Raw genomic sequence first — 26,196 nt, forward strand, 5'->3', positions numbered from 1 at the left:
TTATTGTAACTGTAAATACGTAAGACTTTCAGCTGTTTATTTATAACTTGGCTAATTTCTTAAGTGTAAGCTGCTTTGTAGGCAACAGGACCAATAAATACAAATACACTTTGGTCAGATACAACATTTGTACGCTTTATTTGCCATGATTTAAAGTCTTTAATGTCTAAGACTACACACCATTGCCATCTCTTAAAATTCGCAGATTATTCTCATAAGTTAATTATACTTCAAACTGTGTGTCACAATTTTGTTGCAACACATAAGGGTTGCTCTGTATATACACATTACAGTAGAAAACAGCAACTTGAATTACAATGATATCTTGACCAGTTTCAGCTCCATACATGAATTTTGTGTGGAGTGTCATGACCAGAATTATATATTAATCATGACTCTATAAAAATTTGTTAGACTGGACTGGGAAGAAACCAATGACAGAATTGAATAGCACGTGGCTTACCCAGCATTGTGTAAACACTGTACAAACTTCATGTAGATGCTTCATCTATAGGTTTTGCTGAGTGAGTCTCAAAATATGTGACATAAATTGCCATAGCTTTTGATAGCATTGACTTAGCTTAACCCTCCACCAGCAGCACATTGTGTACGGTACAACAGCCAGGCACGTACTGACTAAATTGTTTGTGCACTTGCAACAAAGGGGCGAGTAGTTGGGGGAAGGGGGTGGTGGCAGGTGCCAGAAGTATTGTCACAACAAATAACTGATATCAGTATTCTAAGAAGCTGACAGTGAACCATAGGCAGTTAAAATTAGCCAGTGGGGTGGTAGATTTACACCACCAAAAGACTGTAGATCTTAGTATTAGGTAAGAATTTAAACTAGATACCTATACCTGCTCCAGAGACAAGGGGTCTTAACAGACGCACAGCATAGTAATATTATAATACTTTGGTTATTACAGACTGAGGTATCAAGAATTCTATGAAAATATCCAGTACAGTAATTGGTGGTGGGGTGAGAGATGTGACTACTTCATATATGCACTTAAGCAACTTATACAGGATGTGGACGGATAGCTTAGAAAATATCAAGGGAACTGTTTCTGATAAATTTAGAGAAATCACAAATGCAGCGGAGGAATTAGCTGTAGTGAACCATTGCACATTCCATGTGTGGATGAAGAGAGTTTAGTTCTGTTTTTGTCACAGGCTAGAATCAGCTAGGGTCTTAGACAGATAATTATTGCAGTTGGAATGAAAATACAAAGTTTTTGAATGGCTGCCAGATTTAGCAGCATGTTGGTTCTTGGTGTATTAAATCACCAATTTTGAGTGATGCTTTTGGCTGTATGGAAATAGCTGTAGGGGCTTTGTTACATATGATTGTAACATGTAAACCAGACGGAATTATATATCCCTTGTCACAAGACATATTTCTAAGATATTTTTTGTGTCATTTCCTTCCTTTTTTTGTGTCCTTTCCTTCCACTTCGAGTAATTGCATAATACCTCAGTTCGAGATGTAACATCTGTTGTTGTTGTAGTTGCGTGTGACAAGTTACTTTTATGCCTTCGTTGTAGCTTTCTTAAGGGTGGTTATCACAACCAACTAATAACACCACAGCGTATATGCTGCAGTGGCACCGTATGCCGCAAATTGTATGTAAGGGTTTAGTTTTCAATATGGCATCAGCTGAGTCACACAGCAATTAATACGGTAGCACAGTTATGTCATAAGAGCTGAATCAAGAGGTAAAAGGGAATGAACACCAAATTTTAGGGCTTGTAATGGATTTTCCACAGGAATAAAATGTGGCAAGAAATAGATATAAAAGAAATCACACTTGAAAATGGTGTCAAAAATCTCATTCTGGAAAATGGTGTTGTCTGTGGTAAAGCAGCAAACAGATGGCTTGCAAATGTATGTACTCCTCCTCAGTATCATATTGTGTTCATTACCATTATTATTGTGAAGGAAACTAATTTTTTACTGCGGTTGCTGTGTTTCCTCCATGCAATCCAATTTCTACAGTGCTTCAACTCTGAACCTGCGATTTTTATAAAACATGTTTTTTTTGTTCTATGCTTGTTATTTATTAACCTAAAAATATTTCCTGTTGTGAAATACCTCATTTTATAAAATTGTATATGAATGGGAGGAAACCCTGAAGTTAGATCAAAGTATCAATTATAATTTAAAAACTGAAACCGAATTTGTGTGTTAAAATAAAGCATCAACAGTCAAATTATGCTACTCAGTATTGGATGAAGACTAGAAGATCAGAATTAAACTTTTAATATCGTGAAAAGCAGCATCAATGCAGTGACATGACTGAAACCTTGGTGTCAACCTAAACAAATGTAGTTTCTTGTCACATGCATAAACATTGCTTTACTCTTTAAAAAAATTATTACTCTTGGTATATACTGCAACCCCCCTACATATAGCTCATGTATGGGTTGTGAGGATAAGACCAGAATAATTACTGTAGGCACAGAGGTGTTCAAACAAATCATTGTTGCTGCACTCCATATGTGAATGGAACAGGAAGAAACCCTAATAACTGGTAAAATCGGGTGTACTCTCTGCCCTGCACCTCATGGTGGTTTGCAGAATATAGATGTAGATTTAGATGATTCAGGTATAGGTAGCCGTATCATTGATTTTGTTGACAGGAGCCGCAAGAGTACTTCTCTAGTTATGTAGGCCTAGCATCATAGAATTTTTAACTTTCACATTAACTTAAGTTGTATCAAATTTCTTTAGCATCCTAATTTGGGGGAATCGTTTTTACAGATTGGTTGCACGGTACTATCATTGAGGATATTTTGCTCTAGGGATAACACTAGTTGATATCTAGTATAGAAGTTACCTATGAGTAATATATGCCCCCTTATTTAGAAATATTTGTGACAGTTAACTGCAAGCTGCTTTTGCAATAATCTGGTATTGCCATGTGTTTAAGATCTTCCAAGTAAATTTTAATGTTGTATGTATATCCTTCTTCAGTAGAGTATTTTCTGTATCTGTGTGTGTGTGTGTGTGTGTGTGTGTGTGTGTGTGTGTGTGTGTGTGTGTGTGTGTGTGTGTTTTTTTTGGTCTGTGTGTGTGTGTGTGTGTGTGTGTGTGTGTGTGTGTGTGTGTGTGTGTGTGTGGTTTTTTTTTTTTTTTGGGATTACATTGATGGGATAGAAATTTGAGGGTTAGGTGTTCGTCAGTCTGTTTTTTCTACTAGATAACTCACTTTGGAACCACTGGTGCAACATTTTTCTGGTGAGATAACTTGCCCCAAGTAAGTCACTTTCTTTAAAAATTTTGTTGTACACAAGCAGAAAAGGCATCAAATGGGGACCTTGTTTTTAGACTAGACTTTAATGTGAATGCAAATGACTGCTCGGTCCTATGTATGCCATGCATATTCCACAATTCAGATTTCAACTTCTTTCTCTTTAGTTAACAAATGTCATCCTCTGCTTCCATTAGCTGTAGTAAACCAGCTAGTGCCCCTCTTCATTCGGCTTTTCATCTGTGACCTTACAGGCACTAAAGAAATGAAACTAAACTGAAATTTTCTGAATGAATCTGCTGCCCTGCATGGGTTAAAATACCCTTTCAGATTGCCCACTGCTACACAGCGTAGGCTGTGTAGTCTTTCTCAGTGTTTCTTTACACTTTTGTGTGTGAACTGTGCCATCTCAAATTTGTGACCCGTTACTAGAATGCTGGACCCCTATGTTGCTCTGAACAGAAAGGTATCTTACAGAGAATCAGACTCCCATCTGATTCTATCAAAATTAACCTGTTATAGTACTAACAGCAGCAAACATAAACCACCTTATGTCAACCACAAACGACATTGCAATTAAAATAAATAAAAAAAGCTTAAGTGCTGAACTTCATTGTTTGTGAGGCTATGCTCCGTGATCAATCAATTTCAAACTTTCAAAACATGTAGGTAATATGTGCCTACCATGGTGCTGTGACATACATAAACATGTCCATGCAGTGACAAGATGACAATTTAATACCATGTCAACTGCATGTGATGGGCATGTTGCGTTACTAGTATATAGCGTTCTGAGATCATTGGTGAAAGTCATGTATGACTGATGTGCCAAGCAAAGAGTTAGTGTTCTAATTTTATTTAGATGCAGGGATGTTGCAACTTGTCCAGAGGTAAGTGCTCATACATATTAATGACAGCACTATGACAATATTATGAACACGATAGGTGACTGCTTTTCATAATGTTGTTATGCCAATCTGGACTTCCCATTGCTGGATTTGGCAGCAAAATTAGACAGCTGAGATGTGCCCTATTAATGAATTATATTCATGTAAAAGGGTTACATAAAAATGTTGTATTGGCTGTTGACTCATTTGCACTCTAGTCTTATTAAAATGACTAATGAAATTGTATGACAGTGCTTTATCGAGGAATTGTACTAGAAGTAGAAATTCATTTGCTTTCTGCTTGCTTTCATAAATGAGCAAACAGTAAAAAAGATAATTTAGAGATGCTACAAATGTGAACTTCTTGCTTAACATTTGTTGTGACTTACTGACATGAAATGAAACAAGGTTACTGTTTGCAGTCACATATTTATTTCCACAGGGTTAAACCTCCATCTGGTGGGTTTATGTGGGCTTATACAGTATATATGTTTGGGTGTAGACGTCAGGGTAACGTGTGGCAGCAGTGCCTCCAGTGGTCACGGACTCTGTCAACGTCTTATACAGAATTGCCCTTTGTAAACACTGAAGGGAGAAGAGGTAGTGTAATACTTCAGTTTGGCCAAATTTAATCACAGATTTATGTTAACCATTTCCCACTCTTGTATGTTGTGATTTCTTACTGCTATCTGTGACAAACTACAGAACATTGTGCACGAAGTTATCTCCAGTTTGTTTCCAAACAATATAGTAAACTTAGACTGTGCACATATTTGGACTTTACCTCTATAGGCTGCATTACTCCAAAAGTTTGCTTAAAATTATAATGTCTGATGGTTCAGTTGTATCAAAGTTTATAGCAGTACAGTTTCCAAGTGATATTTTACATTTTTGTTGTTTTCTGACTAGTGCTATTTGTAATATTTAAAAAAAGAAAGTGTCTAGTGAGGAGATACGTCAAGCATTCACAGCTACTGTAATTGGAAGTTCAGGAGCTACTGAAAGGGAGGGTATGTTACCACAAGTGCAGAATTTTAGTGAGTAGCTAGTTTGCAGTACATGAAAAGAATTGCATACAGTTTTGTGTTTAATGATTTTGATGAAATGCAGAAAGTGATGGCAAATCATAAGCCTCCCTATCAAGTCTATTCTGAAAGCTTACTTAATTCATCCTTGGTCTGTGCTACTGCCATTAGTTGTTCCTTAAGTTCATTGGTATCTCCAGTCCATTTCATTATTGCTTCTGTGGTAATTTTATTGTGTGTACTGAGGTTTATAATACCCATGTCAGCATTTATAGTGTGTACACATTGTGTGATTCTCACTTAATGTACCAGTTTCTCAAATATCCATAAGTGTCAACCTCTATATCCAGACATTTTGAATGAGGCCAGTTTCAACTCGCACAGCAAAAAGTTGTGCTTAAAGTGGGTTACTCGCACATAAATTCTTTGTTGTAATACACAAATGCTAACAAGTGGGTTAACTAAATATCAAACGAAACATAAACCATATATTTCAATGAATTTTTTATAGTTCTGACTTATTTTTGAAACAGAAATAACAATGAAATCATTCAGGCTATGCTATACCTTAGGTTGCTTAATTGTTTGAACATTCTTCCAAATGAAGGTTTGAATAATAGTGCTGTCAGGGTTAGATATATTTGTGGATTAATTGTTGGAAAAAACCTAAAATGTAGAAATAGAAAGCAGTTTGCCAAATTCTTCATAACCACAGACAAAAAGTTTATGCTTCCAAATAAAATATTAAGTAGAGCATGCTGTCATTTCTAGGCAACATATATTTTCAAACTTGCCAACATACTAAACTGTGATTATAAAGGTAAATGTGATGATTGCTCATTTGTTATGGTAAATCGACCATATCTTTGTAACATGAAAATTGCCAGTTAACATTAATTTAGTTGCTGTTGTGGTCTTCAGTCCAGTTTGTTTGATGCAGCTCTCTTTGCTATTCTATTCTGTGCAAGCATATTCATCTCAGAGTAACTACTGTAATACTGTAACCTACATCCTTTTGAATATGTTTAATGTATTCATGCCTCGTTCTCCCTTTTTTTTTTTTTTTTTTTTAACCCTCTGCACTTCCCTCCAGTACTGACTTGATGTTCCCTTGATGCTGCAGAATGTGTCCTACCAACAGATCCCATCTTCTAGTAAAGTTGTGCCACAAATTTTTTCTTCTCCCAACTGCATGCAGTACCTCCTCATTAGTTGTGTGATATACCCATTTAACCTTCCCCAATTCTATTCAATACACCTCATTTATTATGTGATCTACCATCTTATCTTCAGCATTCTTCTGTAGCACCACATTTTGAAAGCTTCAACAAAACCTATCTACTACTTTGTGTCTCATTTCCTGATCTATTTCCCTCAGCATCACCTAAGTTAAGTCGACTACATTCCATTATCCTCATTTTGCTTTTTTTGGTGTTCCTTACATCCTCCTTTCAAGACATGGTCCATTCTGTTCAGCTGCTCTTCAGGTCCTATGCTGTCTCCAACAGAATTACATTGTCATTGGCAAACGTCAAAGCTTCTATTTCTTCTCCATGGGTTTTAATTCCTACTACAAATTTTTCTTTTTTTTCCTTTGCTGTTTGCTCCATATACAGATTGAACAACATCAGAGATTGGTAACAACCCTGTCTCACACCCTTCCCAACCACTGCTTCCCATTGACCTGTTATAACTTCCATCTGGTTTTTGTACAAATTGTAAATAGCCTTTTGCTCCATGTATTTTACCCTTGCCACCTTCAAAATTTGAGTGGGAGTATTCCAGTCCACATTGTCAAAAACTTTCTCTGAGTCTGCAGATGCTGGGAACATAGGTTTGCATTTTCTTAACGTACCTTCTATGGTAAGTTGTAGGCTCAGTATTGCCTCGCGTTCTATGGAATCCAAACCAATTTTCCCAGAGTTCGGCTTCTACAATTTTTCCATTCGCTTGTAAAGAATTTTGTGTTAATATTTTGCATCCGTGACTTATTAAACTGATTTTTTGGTAATTTTTACGCGTGTCAAAACTTGGTTTCTTTGGGTTTGGAATTATTATATTCTTCTTGAAGGCTGTGGGGTATTTTGCATGACTAATAAATATTGCTCACCAGATGGTACACTTTTGTCTGGGCTGGCTCTCCCAAGGCTATCAGTAGTTCTAATGGGATGTTGTCTACTCCCAGGGAATTGTTTCAACTTAGGTCTTCCATTGCTCTGTCAAACTCACCACTGCAGTATCATGTCTCCCATGTCATCTTCCATTTCCATAATATTGCCCTCAACTACAATTAATTTAGTAATAGGGCCTAATTTTATACGTTAAACAGAAACCATGAGAGAATTTTTACAGATCCAGCTGCTGAGCTATTTATTGAAAGTGAACGATAGTAGCATACAGCCTTCATAACGCTATATATGGTCAATAAAATAAAATTTCAAATCGCATGCAACTTAATCAGTGAGCAACAGCTATTTATATGTGAATGTTTATATGTGACATATGTAGCCACTGATTACTTATGTGGTGTCAATAGAAATAATTCCACCATTTATGTGGAATGTTAGCACACTATTCAATCTTTCCCAAGCCATGTAGTCTCTCTTTCATAGTTATTTTTACTTTTCACATACACATGTGATAATTGTCTACTGTGCGAAAGAAATAAAAGCTTGAGGTTTGTAATAATGAATAGGAAGACACAGGTGTCAAGTCATAGGTTAAATTTCCATTAAAAATGAGCATTGGTTGTTTTTCATAAATGCTGTATGCTTGTCCCTATTGCATCATGAAACACAAGGGTATGTACTTAACATATGAGGGCCGAAAAGTCACTATCCGTCATAACGTAATTGAATTCAAAACAATCTGTTTGGATTCTGAAATAACTTACTACTAAATTGAATCTACAGGATTGTTTGACATTCTTTCGTGATTTGTTTTTGATTGTTGTTGACAAATTGCCAAACAACCTGGGACCCTTGTAGAGTGTTGTTTTGTCATTTTTTGATGGCCCACTTGACATGTGGTAATCCACTGCAAATCCAATTTCCTCAATGTTCCTGTAAGTTGTAGATAGCCTTCCTTGTAAATGGAATAGTGTTAAAATTATTGTTACTCATTTATTGTTAAATTATAACCACATTTTAAGGCAAAAACACTTTTCTTCATTAAAAAGTTCCTCACAACTGGCTAGTATCAACAGTGAACACTGGAAGAAGTGATTGATTTAATAGCAGCACACTTCGTTGTTTGTAAATAATTAACTATAAAAAACATCACTGCACTCCAGTGTTAGTTTTAGTTAACTCTCTCTCTCTCTCTCTCTCTCTCTCTCTCTCTCTCTCTCTCTCTCTGCCCCCCCCCCCCCTCCCTCTCCCTCTCCCTCTGAATGATTATGGGAATTCACAAGTCAAATTGTATAACAAAAGTTGTGTGCAAATCATTTAATCCAGTTTCTCCCACCAGCCAAATACTTCCACCATTACACAGCTCATCCTGGTACAGTTGTGAAATAGTGATTTTTACTGTGTACAGTTATGTTCTAGTTTAGTGCAAACATTTTTATTTGCTATTGTGTGGCATTTTAGCAAAACAAATTTTGTATACTAATTTAAATTATTTGAACTGTTCAGGCTAATCAGTGTAAATTGTTGACATGGATACAGTCAGAGTGAACTGGTTATTTATTCAGTCTCCAAACTGGTTGTTAATATGAGGGTACTCTGACGTATTATATCCAAATGTGGGCAAAAAATTGTGTAGTTACAGCATACAAAATACTCTTAAGAACAGAGTACTTCTTGGAGTAACTTATCACTAGTTTTGTGCTTCTTATTACATTTTGAACAAAAAGTCTGTTTGTAATTGGTATACCTCAAATAAAGTTGTTCATTCACATCCATAGCTACCCTGATATAGAATATTTTCTAATATAGTACCAAAAAATGAGGTTGTGCAATATACAAGGCTCCATATCTGTATCTGTGAAGTTTGACATTTTTCTAAAAGGGTAGTCTGGGTTGGCTCTTTGGAAGGCTGCACTGTCATGCATTTTACCAATCAGTTAATGCTAATTGACTTTCTAGTCTGTTCTTTCTTCAGTTTCTCACCCCTTTTTAGTAGCACTGACTAATGCCCATTCTTGGTGTATCTTTCAATAACTGGCTACAATGTTCAGCTGCCTGGGTTTTATCTTACATTTTATTACTCAAGCTTCTGTCATGCAAATTTTCAAGCATGACAGCTAGGTCTCAGACTGGAGCTGATCAATTTATTTTCTTGTTTCTCGTTTTACATGAAGTTCCGGTCCAATGAAAGACAGATAACGATATTATTCCCTTTAAACCCATAAATCGTCATAACATAAACATGTATGCACCTGTTTGTTCTTGCAAAGCATTTATTAGCCGTTTTGTTAACGATTCTGTTACATGCCCACTTGAATCCTATGGAAAGATTGAATGGCTAGTCAGTTTTGCTGGTAACAGGGCTTGTAGGTGACATAGGTGGGATATCTGTATTCTTTTTTGCTGAGATTTGTTTGTGGTGAAATAGTCACTGAATTGAAAGTTATACAGCAATTTAATGTGAAAAATAAGTTACACTGAGGTTTGAAGTGCACAGTAAACTACATGTCTTTTCCCTGTCTGAACCTTTTCTTCTCTTCATTAATTTTGCCTGCATTAAAGTTATGGGCAGTTACAATGATTCTCTCTCTCTCTCTCTCTCTCTCTCTCTCTCTCATGGTCTTGACATCTAGCCTTGTAGGCCTAGAAACAAGTGTTGTGTGGTTTAATGTTGTAATAGTATCGTAATGATTATTTAACATTCCAGTGCTATTCCAGCTTCTGAGATTTAGTGGCAAAGGAAAATTGTGAACAATTATTTTTCACATTGTTTGCTAAGGACACTAGTAGAAAAACTATCATTTTCCTGAAATACTGAAACTCACTCATCTCATCGATTTGCGTAATAAGTTTGACTTTATAAATGGCGAAAGCGTCTATTCATTTTACGCGGTAGTTATTTAACACAATTTTTTTAAAAAAAAAGTCACGAGCAACAAGGGCGCTGGAGTAAAAGAATGATGCTTGGTAAGGAAAACCGGATTCCAACTAACTTCCAGAAGTTAATTGAATTGATGCTACATTAATAAAACTGGTTTTAGTTTTAAGGTGGCTTGATGGAATGTGCTTAGAGTTTTGTATACATGTAACGTGTAGCCGTGGTTCGTAATTTTAAGGTAATATCGTGAATCCGTACGTCGCGTTATCATTTTTATTCCAGTTTTACTAACGTTCGGAACGTGATAAGAAAGTTGATGTGAACTGAAGTGTAAAACTAATAATTTTCTCTAAGTAGACCACTTGAGCTACTGTGTAAGAAAAGACGTCAAGCAGCTATGAACTGAAATGAGCTATGAACATAATTATTTTGTAGGAAATGTGTCTAAGCCTTGTAAACGTTAATACTGCTTAAGGTAGTGATTGGTTAACTTGAACTTCGCGTTTTGTTTATCCAGAGAAGTTTTCGCAGAAATTCTACCTCTTAGCAATGACAACGTGCATCTGCCTGTTATCGCCGCCTATTTCCATCGGCAAAGAAGTCGCCATTATTAAGACTAATCGTTCTTCTTGCACTCTCCTTCCAACAAAAAGGTTCACAGTGTATCATGTTTATGTAAAATGTTTCTTCGTTAAATTAAGGAAGTGTGTGTGTGTGTGTGTGTGTGTGTGTGTGTGTGTGTGTGTGTGTGTAGGTGTAGTCAAAGGACCGAAGCGCTTGGCGGCCGATACGGGTGAGAAGGGGTTGCATACACGTTGAGAACGGTACACAGCAGCTACCCTGCTAGACCGCGAATTGCGCTATGCTCGTGTCCTCCCCTCCACATCTCCCTTTTATGCATGTAAAGACCGAACCGGCGTCCGGGTTGCTGTGCTGTCGGCCGGCTCGGCACGGCCCGGCTACCCCCAGGCAAGCCTCAGCCCTGGGAATGCGTTCGCCTCTCCGTCCGTCTTATTGACCGAGCAGCCGCACTCGTCACGGCACGGCTATGCCGGTTTGCGCGGGGCGAAGCGGGGTTTCCTAATTCCGGTCCGATCCGCTGCGTTGTGGAGGGCGCACGGCGCTGCCGATCGTCGTCCGTAGACTCGGATGCCGTATTCGGCGTTGCCACGTCGAAGCTTATTAACTTAGAAGAATTTTTTTGCCACCCCTTCTTTCCCCTCCATTCTAATGTTTCGTGCTTTCCAGTGCGCTCCCGCGCCAATTTATGCGCTCTTCCTCTGTGCAGGTGGCGGTCCTGTATTGATTTTTAAGACGCCTCGCGCAGCTTTAGCCATTACTATTGGCTTTCCTCAGACTTGGAAGCAGCGGACTGAGCAGAAATAATTTTCCCCCCTTCCGTTTAATTCGTCAATGCGCACTTTTTTGTGTGGTTTGTTACTACAGGATGCCGGCTCTTAGTGTATTAAGTAATCTAGAATGTAGACGTTATCGAAAATGTATGAAGTGTGAATTTTGCGAAAAGATACTGATCATTTGCTCGTATATGTTCTCCTCAAATTGGAAACAGCATCCGTCGCGATATAAAATTTGAATATACATGGGTGGTAGACTGATCATTAGTATATCTTTCTGTTGCTTGAATGCAGTCTCATGACACAACACTTCGATTACATGGGATAGTGTGCACGGCCGGTCAGATAGTGTACGTCATCACAGGTCTTTGCTGGCGTCGAAGCGTATTACCCGATGTAATTTCTGTAGGTTTTGTTTAAACTGCTGAAGTTGCCGCACACTACATGACGCGATCTTATGGTTATCATACATCCTTTCTTCGCTGATGCTTGCCCCGTTGTAGCGTCTTGAAGACACCGCCACTGTCGTAAGACTGACCTTCGGTCTCCTCCGGGGGTGTTTGGTCGGTTGTCAGCGGAGTGGTGAAGAGGGCGGAGACGGCAGGCGCGGATCACGCCCCTCCCCGCTCTTGGAGCCAACCGCCCCACCTGCCCCGCGCGCCCGGGCCTCTTCTTTGTTGGCCGTCGGCGCCGCCACCGCTACCGCTTGGCAACGTCGCCCCCACGTTGGAGGCGCGCGCGCAAGAGAGAGAAAGCAAGTCCGCGCCGAGCTGCGTTCGGCCCCCTCCCGTACCACCCCGCCCCCTCTACTCCTCCACACACTTGCGCCGGTGTCCGGGAACCCCGCGCACCTCTCTTGTGCGCCACAGGCCCGGCCCCTGGACCCCTCAAGCTCTTGGGGCAATACCGCGCGGTAGTAGTGAAGCCATGTCCGAGCACCACCGTGGTGCCTGGGGATCGCGCGACGACGCGGCGGCAGTGTGGTGGCCAGGCGCACTCGAGTACCAGCACCATCAGCATCTGCTGCAACAGCAGCTGCAAGCCGCGGCGCAGCAACAGCAGGCCCAGCAGCAGCAGGATGTCGCTCGCAGCACGGCTGCGGCCGCCGCGGCCGCACAGCACCAACTCTTCTCTTACAAGATGGCCAGTAGCTTCCAGAACCCTACGACGACCACCGCAAGTGTGTCGTCGCCAGTGGCCTCCTGCGTACGCGGGCCTACTGCCCCCTATGATTACAGTAGCGGAGGTGGCCGGACGGAAGCCGCTGCTGCGGCTTCTCTCGTGGGTGGCGCTGCCCAGTGGTGGTACTCTAGTGGCATGGGCAATCCTATGCATGGAATTTCCACACCCACTCCGCCCACTTTGGTACGTACCCTAATAGAATCCATTTTTCTTTCAGTCCATCCCCGCCTCGTCTAACAGCGCCAATTACTAGCACTTTCTCGCTTTGCGATTAAAAGAATGCCAGACGACGACGCTATGTGCGTTTCTCCGATCACAAGAATTTGGAATGGTAACCGCCTAAAGAATTCTCCCGCACAACCTTAACTCTGGCCTTTGGCGGGAAGCGTAGCGTCGCTACGTCATGTCACCCACGTGCTACCAGGGCGCCTTCGCTTTTTTCTCTGCCGTCGTGGGGAGCAGGTGGCGGTCTTAAGGTGCGCCGTGATGGCCACTTCGGCGAGAGGAGTGGGAGACGGAGAAGGGGAGGTAGTGGCCTCTGCCAGAGTACTCCTCACATGGCGACCTTCTTCTTAGAACAGTCTTAGGCGATATAATAGAAGTACGAATTTCTATAACTGTATGCCAACAAGAATTGATTCATTGTTAAAAATTTCTTTAGGAACACGTACTACAGATTTATTTCAATTTTCAAAGTGAATGTCCTAACATACTGGGAAGTTATCTCAAATGTTTCAGTATTTTCGAGAATAACTTTACAGTTACAAAAAAATATTTACCTGCTGGTTCGTTTGAATTGTGCCAATTCGTTCCCCATACACTGAAGTGGATTGTAGCGCTCTGTATGAAACTTTGTTTACAGAGCAATATTTTTAAATTGCTGTGATGATGCTGGAGGAGTGACATGGACTAACTTCCCGTGACTTGAAATAAATCGTAAAGACGTAAATGCAATCCAAGGAACGTAATTGGTTGGTGTTTCATTATTTAGTATAAAGCGGCGTGAAAATTACGCTCACGGTGCCGAGTGTCGCTTCCGTTTTGATAAAAGATGGATTGCAGCACATTTTCATCGCATAGCTACCGATGTTCTTGCTTCCGAAGCCTGCGCGGTTCTACCTCTTTTCGGGTTCGCTCCGTGCAGTGTGTACGGACACCTATCACGTGACTGAACGTGTAATAGAAAATACTTGGAAACTGTTTATTGAGCATGCCCTGCCAATAAATTGCCAGCCAATACTAAAACTTACGGTAGACTTGACCGTTTCCTTACGAGCATATTGCGCATGTGTGGCCATATCAAGTCATTACGTAGTTCGATAGAAGCAACTGCAAGGAACCGTGATGCACTTGCAGACTACTTGGCTTCTCATCTTAATCATATATACCAGGGAAGACAGAGAATTGCTCTTTTTGTTGAGACCATATTTTTATTGCCACAATGGATTAGTTAACTACATAATTCACGTACAAGCTATCTTCAACATTTTATATACCTCTATGTACATTTTTGTGGCTGGTCCTGCATGTTGAGCTAGTAAAATTATGGTGCATGTTTTAAGATAAAAAGTTCTGATTACCGCCTTTGACCGTATACTCAGTTCGTTGATTCATCAAAAAGTTCTGAGCATGATGTGGAAGCAATGATCTACATCTGCCCATACTCCGCAAGCCACTGATACAGTGCATGGCAGAGTGCGTTCCACTATTATCGATAGTCTTTCCTACTCAGTTCGCGTAGTGAACGAGGGAAAAATGACGGTATTCACCAGCACGTGTCCTATTATACTACGATGGCAACATAGTGGTCTGTTTTCCTTCCTTTTTTTTTCAGAACAGGTCCACTAAATTTATCCTACAAGGTTTCCCAAGAATTAAGTGAATATGAGTAATTCCTTCTTTCGTCAGTTAAAAATTCATTATTTTTGTGTATAGCGCGAAAAATTGTTTGAAGGAAATACAGAGAAGTGTGAAAAAATTTTCCGTTCATATTAAACCAATCGCGCTCACTACAGGACGTCGAGCTGTTTGTTTTCTTAAATCGAATACGTGAACAATTTACGAATGGCATTCACGCACCCGGCCCGATTAGCGATTTGTTCAAACCACAGATATGATTTCCTACAAGGGCAGTTGACGAAATAGTTCAAATTGGTAGGTCCCCAATGTCGAAGCACACACACCTTCCATTACACAGGAACCAGGATTTTTTCAACCTTTTCTCAAGAAGAAATGAGCCTATCAGCGAGTGCGCGGATGCGCGCTCGCGTTTGTGTGTGTGTGTGTGTGTGTGTGTGTGTGTGTGTGTGTGTGTGTGTTTCGTATCTAGAGGCACCCATTTCGAAAAAAACATGTGCAGTGAAGGCGGATGGATGTTTCCAAGGGACAAACACCAGCGCTCCTCAAACTCACTTGGGCGTTTTGCACTGGGTGGGCTAAGTGTCATAGCTGTGATCTGTGTTTGTCAGTATGATTGATGAGAGGGGCTTTTGAGTGCTTAGCCAAGCAATTTGTTCCATTTTCTGCCTTATATTTGGACAGCTGGCGGTCGTCAGAATATCGGGCAGAAAAATAAAATCAACAACTCGGCAGAAACTCACAAGCGCGCCAGTAATCATCTTCAAGCGTATTTTACCGCGTTGTACCATCGGTACAGTATGCATGTATAGACAATCTCAAAAGTTAGTTACTGGCTACTATAAAAATGGTCACCATGGCTAACCTGTTAAGAGCTGCTGTACAAAGGTTACTCATAAATTCAGTTACGAGCGAAATACTGGAGCAACCACACCCATCAAACCAATTATCTTTGTGTATGGGAGACGTAAGCACCCAACTATTAGGCATTTTCATGCTCATTGGTTTGAATTAGTGACACCACAGGTGTCTTCAGTCATGCAGTACATTAGTCATTAGATCTACAGTGTACACTGAGAGGGGTTCTGTGTCCGCTTCAAAAAGTGCCGTATCAAAAGTGATGGGGCGCACTGAAGAGTAATGCTTTAGAATTTCTGGTGTGAAAATTTTTAATTCCTATTTACGTAATTATTTTTCAACATACTCACCCTGGCGACGAATAAATTTCTTCAAACGACAGACCGGTTTATTGATACCGTCACTGCAGAATGTTTAACTTTGTTGACGGAGCCACTATCTCGCCTCTGCTTGTACCGCTTCGTCACTACCAAAGTGAAGGTGTTCTTAGGTTTTGAAAACAGGCGAAAATCGGATAGACGTCGGATTGTTGCAAATGTCGCAGCGCTCGTGTGGTCTTCCATTGTCATGCTGAAGCAGACTGCTCCACTACGTGGACGATCTTATCGTACACGAAACTAGAGTACAGCACGCTGTCTGACACATTGTTAATGTTGCAAATGGCTGTTATGCGCCACAATTGGGAGCCCTGTAGCAGCAGAGGATTGCAAATATGCCGAAATAATAGACATGTAGAGTGGTAATAAACCTTATTTTACTTCAAAAGCTTCTAGAGATTTAACATTAATCCCGGGGGCGACCTCTTAGACAGGGCATGAAAACATTGTAAGAGTTCTGCAATGGATCACAGATAAAGCAGCATTTTAGTCATCAGGGGTAGTAGAAGTTTTGAAAACTGTTTCTCACCTCCCACTCACTTCGCATATGACAAGGTTAAAATCTGTTTTGAAACTTCTCCAGTGCAATCCATATTGGCCATTTTGTAGGAATAGTAAACAAATATCGTATTGTGTATTAAGATTTCCATATATCACTTCACGTACGCTAAAGCTTTTCCCTTAAGGCAAGACTACGGAAGCAAAGACAGGGTCTTAAAAATAGACCGTAACATATTATGCACAATGTGAGATAACCTGTAGCACCGAACTGACAACCGTCATTGGTGTCTCCAAGTAACTACGCGATGTTGACTGCTTTAATTACTAGCTTTTGCTGAATGATATTTTTTTCTGTACCTGTTGGCTATTTTGTCACGTACGTGGAAGGCGTGCATTTTAAACTACACGAATTTATCTTCTATGGACTACTCATTATCGTAACCGTAACAGAACTTTATCGCACCGTATTAACTACCACAGAGCAATCTGACTCACCATCATGTAATGTAAAACTAATATGTTGATACGAATTGGAACTACACTTAGTCAGTGTTCGTTGGAAATAACATGGTATAGCAAGTTAAGGAAATTTTTATGTAACAATGCAGACTTGTGGAAGCAGGAAATCTTAGGCAACTGGAAATAGTAAAGTGTTGCAAACGAATAATACGGAATTCCGCTTGGTAATGTAGTGTACTGCTAGAACACTTTCACAGGCGCAGATTACTATGAAAAATATATGGTATGTACTACAGTTATCTGCGGTATTGAAATATGTTTATACTGCGTAGAGCACGAAATTTTAGTCGCTCACGTGATGCAAGAACAAAATAAATTGTATATGACATATTATTAGGTAAAAGATCTTCCCATTAGGTGATAAAATTACTCGCAATTTTCACGGAACGCCATTGCAGTGTTGTGCAAAATATAGTACATGGAATCACATTTAAGTGGTGCCAATTCTGTGCTTATATTTCGCAGTTCGGGTAATAGTTCGCCACGCCATTCAACGAATGAATCCCACTCTTACACAGTCAAACTCAGTTCACTTGATCACCACCAAAAAGTAAATCAGCCTGAATTGCCTGTAGTGTTGAGTCACAGCTACTTTAGCCTGTTACGGAACACTTCGTTCCACATTTATTGTTTCTTTTACACTTTGGTTAGGGATGCAGGCAAAAATTGTCTAGTGGCCAGAGCAGTGCCTTTGTTTGACAGTAGACACATCACTCAATCAAATGTATCATCGATGGATGTTGTATAAAGGCTTGTACTGGCTAGTCAACAAGTTTTTAAGGTGTATTCTGTTTGAAACTAAGAAACATGGCGTATGGGACAGTTACAGAATACCACAAACTATTTGTTTTGATAATGTGAAGGAAGCTTTGTTTTTTCTTGCCAATCTTAGCTGTTAGATGACGGCGATCGAAACCACTTCAGTTAACATGAGTGAGCGTAAGGTAAACGTAGCGCCTAGTGCTATAATCAGGAATTTTACACTGTTTCACCCGCTTTCGTCTCATCTAGAGTGAAATTGCTTATTACGGGTACCACATGGAACAGCTTGTTACAGTACAATTAGCTATTACTTCTTTGCAGCGGGCGGTGAACATGTCTTTGAAAGAAGTCACAACAGTAATTTGTTTCAGGAATGATTGCGTCTTTGACATAGATGACGTGGAACAAAACACTCATAGAACTATCGGTTACCGAAATTTACTTCAGGTATAATAACTCATTAATGTGGTTTCGAAAAGTCTGTTTCCAGTTACTTTGTCACTTACGTCTAAATTCTATGCGTATGGGTAGAGGAGTTGAAGGAGTTGTAACTTACTACTCGCAGAGTTCTTAACCACTCATTTAACTAACGACATTCAGGACCTACCAGCCAGCCGAAGTGTCAAGTGTAAGAACTCAGCTCTGACGTACAACGAGAACATCAGTTGCGAAAAACAAAGGATCGAAATTGTTACCACTCAAATGGGATGATTTTGTATCGATCAATCAATACACCTAACCAGCGAGAGATTAAACACGAGTGAATAGATCATTCAATTATGATCGTTACAAGCTTCACTGTCACTTATTTGTAGATGACCCGTAATGGCCGACAGATTTGGCAGTGGAGGGAACCGGAGTTGTTTCGACAACCTTGATGGAAACGGGTGTATCAGACTACTTCGTCGTATGTTTTAGGATCGATTTGCACATGATCCACCAAGCCGTTTTAAAACAATGCTTGGAAGTAATCAAGTTTGTCGAAGTTGGATCAGTAGCAAGCAGCTCCAATTTTTGCCGCAGTGAAAACCCGCTTGACAATTGAGAACGTGAACTCGGCAAATAATCAAAGGAAGTTACCGTCCTCTGCTGCAGCTTTAGCACTACAGGAAGCTTTATTTTACCGTCCTGTCTGCTGTTGATGGTGACAGTTGTTTGAGCGATTCAGTGGACCGAAGAGAATGTAATGTTGTTAATAAAAGAACCTTTACGTCGTAGTTGCTTCTGGGGCCCAAAAGATACACAGCAAAAAGCCCAAACAAAAGAAAGTGATGGGTAGAAAACTGCCAAAATATTCAAAGGACTAACCGGGCACTTGCGAATCGATGAAAAAAATTAAATGCTTACGTCAGACTGACATTGGCACAAGTTGTATTTCTATTAAAAATCAAAAGCGCAATAAATTTCTTTGAAATTAAACGAATATGTGTCTTTTATGCCCGTTAAAATTTAAACAATACGGAAGACCTGATAATTCTCGATGCTTTCATTCATGGTAGCTGTACATGACTGATGCCTCAGTCGTTTATGTATAGTTTGGGTTGGGGCACGCTACTGCCCTCCGACTAATTATCACATTTTAGGAATAACTTATGTGATAGGTCGTATGTTGTATCTCACATCTCTTTAATTATATTTTATTGACATTATAATCGTTAAACCTATTTTTTTAATTATTGATGTGCTTCGCATGTATATACATAAGTAATTAGCTGCGAGATAGCACCTATTGGAATGCGAAACAGTCACCAACGTAAATTTTTCCAGTTGCCAATAACAAAGTGTAAATACAAATCTTTTCTTTAGATTGGTTGTTAAGTAGCGTTTCGCATTAATGAGAAGCCATCAGTGATAAGCATCAACAAACATACATGCAGCTGAGTGAATTTCACTCATACGTACAAAGTCAGACGCGTAAATTCCTTTTCCATATTTCGTAAAAAACAGTGCGCTCGTTACACGAATCGATATCTCGGAATATGAGTTTTGCTCAGTGTTACGTACTCAGTACCGAAAAACAACGCAACCTTCGTAAGCGATACCCGTTATTTATCTCCCACCATATGTTAAATTGTCTTTCTCATTAGCATAACCGCTATTTCAGATCATGCAAATGCTAGTTCACTTGTGTCCGCTCCAGCATAAACCAGGCGTAAGGTGAACAATGGGTGCGCATAGGACCGTATTACTCAGCCAGCCTTAATATTAATGCAATGTTGCTGAAGAATTCGACGCGTAGGTCTCTACCAACAAGATGGCGCACCATTACACCACACGGATAACTAATCCTGCGTATGTTGATCTAATATTTCCCAACGGATGGATCGGTTTATTTGTTTTGTGGAATGGACAAGGATCGTGTGTAAAATAAATATAATCAGTGATCTAAAGGATCGAATGCAAAAAGGTGTTTTCCATTCCCGTGAAATTTGTGTGCGGGCTTTACATGCTACCATTAATCATTGGTCTCTAGTTGTTAAACTTGGAGAAAAGTTGAGCCTACAGTATAATTTACGTAATCGTGGCAACTTTAATTCAAATGATCATATCTACCATTTGAGTGATGATATTATTTTGAACCATTCTGTATGTACCGTACCTTACGAAAATGATAGCATTGTCTGTATAGTCCATAAGTATCGATAATGCTATCGATAACTTTTTAAGACAGGTAAAGTGCTTTAGGAGTTCCTTGAGGAACGCGACTGGGAGGTGCCATGTGTCACTACCAAGCTTGCATAAGTTAAAGAACAAACAGTTATTTGAACATCAGCCCATCATCTGTTCCAATGCACTCTTGTACTTTGCCTAGGCTGTTGTCCATCAACGGACAGAAGGGATCATGAACAGCCTCTAGTTCACACCTCGAAAACTTGTTGCAGTCTTAGAGGTAGGCGACGCAATTGAGATCTTCCGTTTGCAGTAGGGGATTCTGTGGCTCTCGTAATTTTTGCAAGCACTGTGAAAGAGCTTCACATTTTGACCTCAGAATGTTGCCGAACGTGTTGACTTCCTCGGTCTTAGTATTATTATCAGTGATAGTGAAAGGAATTTTTTAAAAATTCAACAACGGCAATATTGTCAACATCAGCAGAGAATTTTAGGATTGTGAAACGCAAAGAATTTCCGTTTATGCCAAATGTCAGCTACTGAAAAATCTGCAACTGCCAACTTCCCTGAAATGCATATGCCCTCGTTAAGAAAAATCGCGTAAAGATCCTAAAGTTGCGTCATTGTTTAAAATCGGTAGGGTCTAATTTTCCATTTATCAGCCATTAATGAGGTGAATCTACGTGGATGGTTTTGGTGAGGTCTTAATTATTCAACATTGCAGGAATAAAGTTGTGGAGATATGGTAGGAAAAACTGACGAAGTGCTAGAAACAATGGACGCGGGAGACTAATTCCTGGTTCCTGCTGCCAAGGAGTGAAGATGTTATCGTAACGATAGTGGTAATTGCGTATTTAATTTTCCTCGTCAGGCCTCAGATATGCCTGCACGTGTAGTAGCTCGAAAGCTTTCTTCCGTTAACATTTGGTCTAAGGAGGAATGGGGAAACGTTAGATAAATAGCATATGTAGCAATTTTCAGAACTAAGTACCCGTTACAAGTTTTCCGTTGTTAGTTTGGCACACGAAAGCAGCATATTTGCGTTACTAATATTTGTTTTTCACTTTGTATACTGTAACCGCGGTTCTACAGACAGAAGTCTTACGTTGTGACAAAGTTCTTACACTTCAGTTCATTTGCGGCTACTTTAATTTGCAGATAGTTTGTTTTTGGTTGCAGCCACCGCAGCAGCAAAACAAAAAGATGCCCCGTGGGAAAGCTGATGCTAAACCTAGAGGCCGGATGACGGCTTACGCTTGCTTCGTACAGACATGCCGCGAAGAGCACAAGAAGAAACATCCGGATGAAAATGTGATATTTGCAGAATTCTCAAAGAAATGTGCAGAGAGGTGGAAGGTAAGTTTTCAATTTATGCCATGGAAATTATTCATTTCATGCAGAACAGCGGTATGATACAACGTAAATAGTGTATTGTTGTATCCTGGTTGTTAATGTCATGAGACGGGATCACATTAAAGGCTTTAGCGTGCCTTTTGGATGATTGAGTTTAATCGAAATTGCTTATATCTGCAATCGCATTCACAACGTAGCATCACTTGTAAGGCGAATAGATATACGAAACAAGCTTCGCTGCAAGCAAGAGAGAAAGGAATTTGGTATCGTATCGCAGCATCAGCGTAGCATGCGAGCATTATTATCCCGGCTTTCAAACTGAAGGCAAACGGGTTTTCGGCAGGAGCGTCCAGTCGCGTAGCTCTCTCTTTGAGCAACGTTGCCAACTCGGAGCACAGAAGCAGAAGTAACGAAAATAATTGAAAACGTTTGGATTTTTCCGACAGTTGTGTTGAGATGCACTGAGAATGTTGCGTACGAAACACGATTTGCGTTTCCGAGTGTACTAAATATAAATTTAGAACTCGCTTTTTTTACATCGTTCGGGAATCTGAAACTATATGAAGTAATAAAAAATGTGATCTTGCAATTTTATTCATTATGCAGTTCCAAAATCATGTTGGAAGCTCATCTTGTTCCCTGTAGTTATAAGCAGTACGTTGTCATATGCAGTGCTATTTTGCCGTAACTTGCCCCTGCCTTCGCGGTTGCAAAGCTCCACTGGCGCTATTTGCCGCAGCAGCTGTATTGATGTTTCCATTGGTTACTGTTTGCTCCGGGAAATCTCTGCGATGCAGGAGTAAGCCCCCCTTTGCCCGTTAGCGCGTCTGGTCGATACGGTTTCCCGCGTTCGTTATCATTGCGCGTCACCGTTTCGCGACCTCCCCGCCTTTGAATTTAATATTAGAAGGAAATGCCATGAAGATTCAGAATTTTGAGGTCTACTTATGACAATACCATCACAGTCTTCAGCGTCTATCAGTAAATTACGAACAAAAATATTTCAGCATTGCATAAGGGGAGAAAAAAATGCTGTAATTAAGTTTCTGCAACAATAGCTTTTTCTTACATGGATTGCTGAGAATGAATGTGTATCTCTTTCATACAAATTACTTCAAAGTGTATGTTATACAAAGAATCCACTTGATGACTAAATTTCATCAGTAATTCAGTTTGTATTCACGTGGATAATTTGTCTGTTGTTAAAGCATATTAACAAGTTCAGTGGTTATTTAGTGTACTTTGCTGTTGACTCATTCAATAGCTTGATGCCAAAAGTCTGCCTTTGCATTCACCAATGGTATTAAGATAAAGTAGTTGCAGCATATGATGTTGATGGGAGTAAATGTAGCTGTCATTTGTTTATGATTACATTTGTTGCCTTATTTCTTTAATTTTTGTTTGTTCAAATTGCCCTAGGGTATTAAAGTTTTCTTTTGGCGCCTGGTGTATCATATTTATAGAACAAACTTTATTCCCAGCAAGATTTTACATAGTCTTTCATCTTGCCAACTAGATTACAACTGTGGGAACGAATTTGTTGGACAAAAAATATGGTTAATTTTGGTATTGAAGATAACACATAACTGGTGGCAAAGTACTATAGTTAATTTTGTATAGAGTTTCGAGGCGGATAGTAAACAGTCACTCATTTTCAAGACTCCATCTGCTAAATATCCTATTTTACTATGATTGAGCTTTTTAAAAAAGAAGCTGGTGCTTTTTTGACACAATGATAAATTTGTGTGGTGTAACTACAAAGCCAAATGTAAAATACTGCTGCAAACCAACAGATTCTCCTTGACTATAGAAATAAATGAAAGTGAATAAAATATTGAAAACAATAAATTACCATAAAAATTTGGTTCACCATGTTTTCATGCCAGAATATTGAAGAGAAAAGGGCAGTGCAGTAATATGATCATGAAAACTGTCAGAGTGTTCAGTTGGTTTAAAATTCCATCGATTTTTCTGCCTAGCCAAGCGTCAGAATCACAGTAATACTGTCTTAAACAGTTTCCATGTAATTATGTAAATTTAATCTTCTGTACCTTGTAAAAAAAATTTTCTTACAGACCATGGTTGATAAGGAAAAGAAACGTTTTCATGAAATGGCAGAAAAAGATAAGGAACGTTATGATGCTGAAATGGAAACCTACACACCCCCTAAAGGAGAAAAGGCGCATGGCAGGAAGAGGAAACATGCCAAGGACCCAAATGCACCAAAAAGGGCATTGTATGTAATAGTATCCTATAGTAACCTGCATTTATTATGTAAATTATTACTTTAAATATTGACAAGTATTCTCTCTCTCTCTCTCTCTCTCTCTCTCTCTCTCTCTCTCTCTCTCTCTCTCTCTCTCTCATCTCTCTCTCTCCCCCCCCCCCTCTCCCCCCCTCCTCCCTTTGTGTGTGTGTGTGTGTGTGTGTGTGTGTGTGTGTGTGTGTGTGTTTCATATATATATCTTTCAAGTAGTGTTTACTGTGGGATGTGGATAATAGCATCAATATAGTGCACCATGCAACAACCATAGTTCTTATCCACAGATCGGCATTCTTCTGGTTTTGCCATGATGAGCGCAGTAAAGTAAAGGCACAGAATCCAGAATTTGGTGTTGGGGACATTGCTAAGGAGCTGGGCCGGAGATGGTCAGAAGTCGATCCGGAGCTGAAAGCCAAGTATGAAGCAATGGCAAAGAAAGACAAAGCACGATATGATAGGGTAAGTGTTTCGAAACCGGATTCATTATATTTTGTACTGAGTAATTATATCAGAATTTAATTTCATGCTTACTTTTTATAGAGAAATATTTCCAGGAATATTCATTGTATTTCTGTTTTATAGGAAATGACAGCATATAAGAAAAGGCCAAAGCAAGGAGGGCAGGGAGCTGCAACAGTGAAGAAAGGAAGTGAAGATGAAGACGAAGATGAGGATGAGGATGATGATGTTGAAGATGGTGACGAATAGTTTGGCTCCAGTATTTCATTGCCATGTCATCTTTATTAAGGAACTTTTGAAAGGACATCATATCTCATAAATTCATCCGTACCCTTTACCAGTTTTTCACTCACCATAATTTGAGTTCAAAGAATGAAAGTGAGTTTTCAGGAAGAGCATACTTCAGGATGCAGGAGAAGTGAGCGAGCGTGTGTGTGTGTGTGTGTGTGTGTGTGTGTGTGTGTAAATAAATTTTTCAGTAACAGTAACTCACAAATATTTTAATTTGTCTTAATGCAGCAAAATTACTTAATGTGAACTTTACCAGTGAGTCACTGATGCATTTCTGCAGGTTTTGTTTGGTAAGTGTTTCAGAAATGCATCACACTGCTCAAATGTCCTCCCATTTTAGTTACATCACCTGTATGTGTTTCTGATTCTGTTAAAATACTGGCCACCACCAAAGTTCTTTCTATTGAATTTCAAGAATGACCTGCAACACATACCTCTTTACAGTCTTTCACCATCTGTGCAGTGGTTTTGTGCCATTTCAGATCAGGGTTTTACTGCCTCTTTGTTAATGTGTGAAAAAAAATATGTAGTTAGTCTTTGGTGTGTGCCAGTGTGTTGTCATTGTAATCTAGAGTATTTCTGAAGTTGCAGATGATCTTAGCCAATTCTTTGCAACTTGAAGGACTTCCCCCTTCTCTCAAAAACTTACGTAAGGGTTTAAAATAGTTGCGTCGTGTTTTCTCTTGTCATGATTGGGAGTGCTGTTGTGTGTTCTCTTAAGCCATCAGTGTGTGCAAACAAGCGGACAATATTTTTCAGTGTTTTGAACTCTATGGCATAGCCAAAAGAGTGCAAATCTTAAAACTTCTTCATATTAATGAAGAAGTCATTGTATTAAGACGGTTTTAATAGCCTGTTCTCTTTTTGAGGAAGAGGTTTCATTTGATGGAACTAGCAGTAAAGAAGAGAATTTTTTCAGGTTCTGTTTCCATGTCTCTAAGTGTAACATTCCCAAATTGAAAATCAGGAAAATTTGTACTTTGTGACATGGGTATTCAAATACAAATAGCAGTACCTCTGATTTTGTGTGTACAACTGTATTAAAAATTGTCAAAATATTTTTATTGATTTGGAGATTTAATGAAAACCTGACTTAGAGTTCGAAAAGAACAAGAGTTGCGGTTATTTTTAGGAAATTTCAAATAGAGAAAGGCACTGTTTGTTTTGTATCTAATAGTAATTAATAAACTTTTAAGAAAAGTGATTGTCAACTTTAATTCCATTGCTTTACAAAAGGCAAGAAATAAATCTGGCAGACATTGTTTTTATTGGACCGTTGATTTGCCCACAGTAACATGTTAATGAGAGAAATTTGTTTCCTAAGAAAGACTGATTATGCAGTGTTATTAGTTATATTAACTTCACTGGCATTTGAACACAAAGTAATTTATATTCACTAGTGTTGGCACCAGCAGTGCTGCTTGCGTGTTGTGGATGTAACTGTGGCTCGTGTAGATGTTATCCACAGGAAACTGAGAGTTCAAGAGATTTGTTTTTGTCAATTCACTGAGATTGATTTTAGTAAAAATTTAGCCACAGCTGTAGTTATGTTATTGTCTGTGTAGTTCCATATTTTAGGATTGACATTAGAATGTAATAATAACTTGTTAAATGAATTTTTGAAGAGCCCTTTTAATTT

The 26,196-nt window shown here is 39.4% G+C and overlaps 1 protein-coding gene and 1 long non-coding RNA gene across 2 annotated transcripts; both read left to right on the plus strand.

Annotated features, from left to right (window-relative positions):
* Positions 1-3,069: 3,069 nt before the first annotated feature.
* LOC124804786 lies at positions 3,070-25,761 on the plus strand. Its single transcript, XR_007017372.1, has 2 exons — positions 3,070-3,120; positions 24,694-25,761. It is a non-coding gene; the product is annotated as an uncharacterized LOC124804786 (long non-coding RNA).
* On the plus strand, positions 12,377-25,761 carry LOC124804783 (high mobility group-T protein-like). Its single transcript, XM_047265109.1, has 5 exons — positions 12,377-12,890; positions 21,371-21,547; positions 23,620-23,780; positions 24,092-24,266; positions 24,390-25,761. Exons 1-5 carry the CDS (start codon positions 12,453-12,455, stop codon positions 24,513-24,515), a joined length of 1,077 nt encoding a protein of 358 aa, XP_047121065.1. The 5' UTR covers positions 12,377-12,452; the 3' UTR covers positions 24,516-25,761.
* Positions 25,762-26,196: the final 435 nt, after the last annotated feature.

Source organism: Schistocerca piceifrons, chromosome 7 (assembly GCF_021461385.2).
Source record: "Schistocerca piceifrons isolate TAMUIC-IGC-003096 chromosome 7, iqSchPice1.1, whole genome shotgun sequence".
NCBI lineage: Eukaryota > Metazoa > Arthropoda > Insecta > Orthoptera > Acrididae > Schistocerca > Schistocerca piceifrons.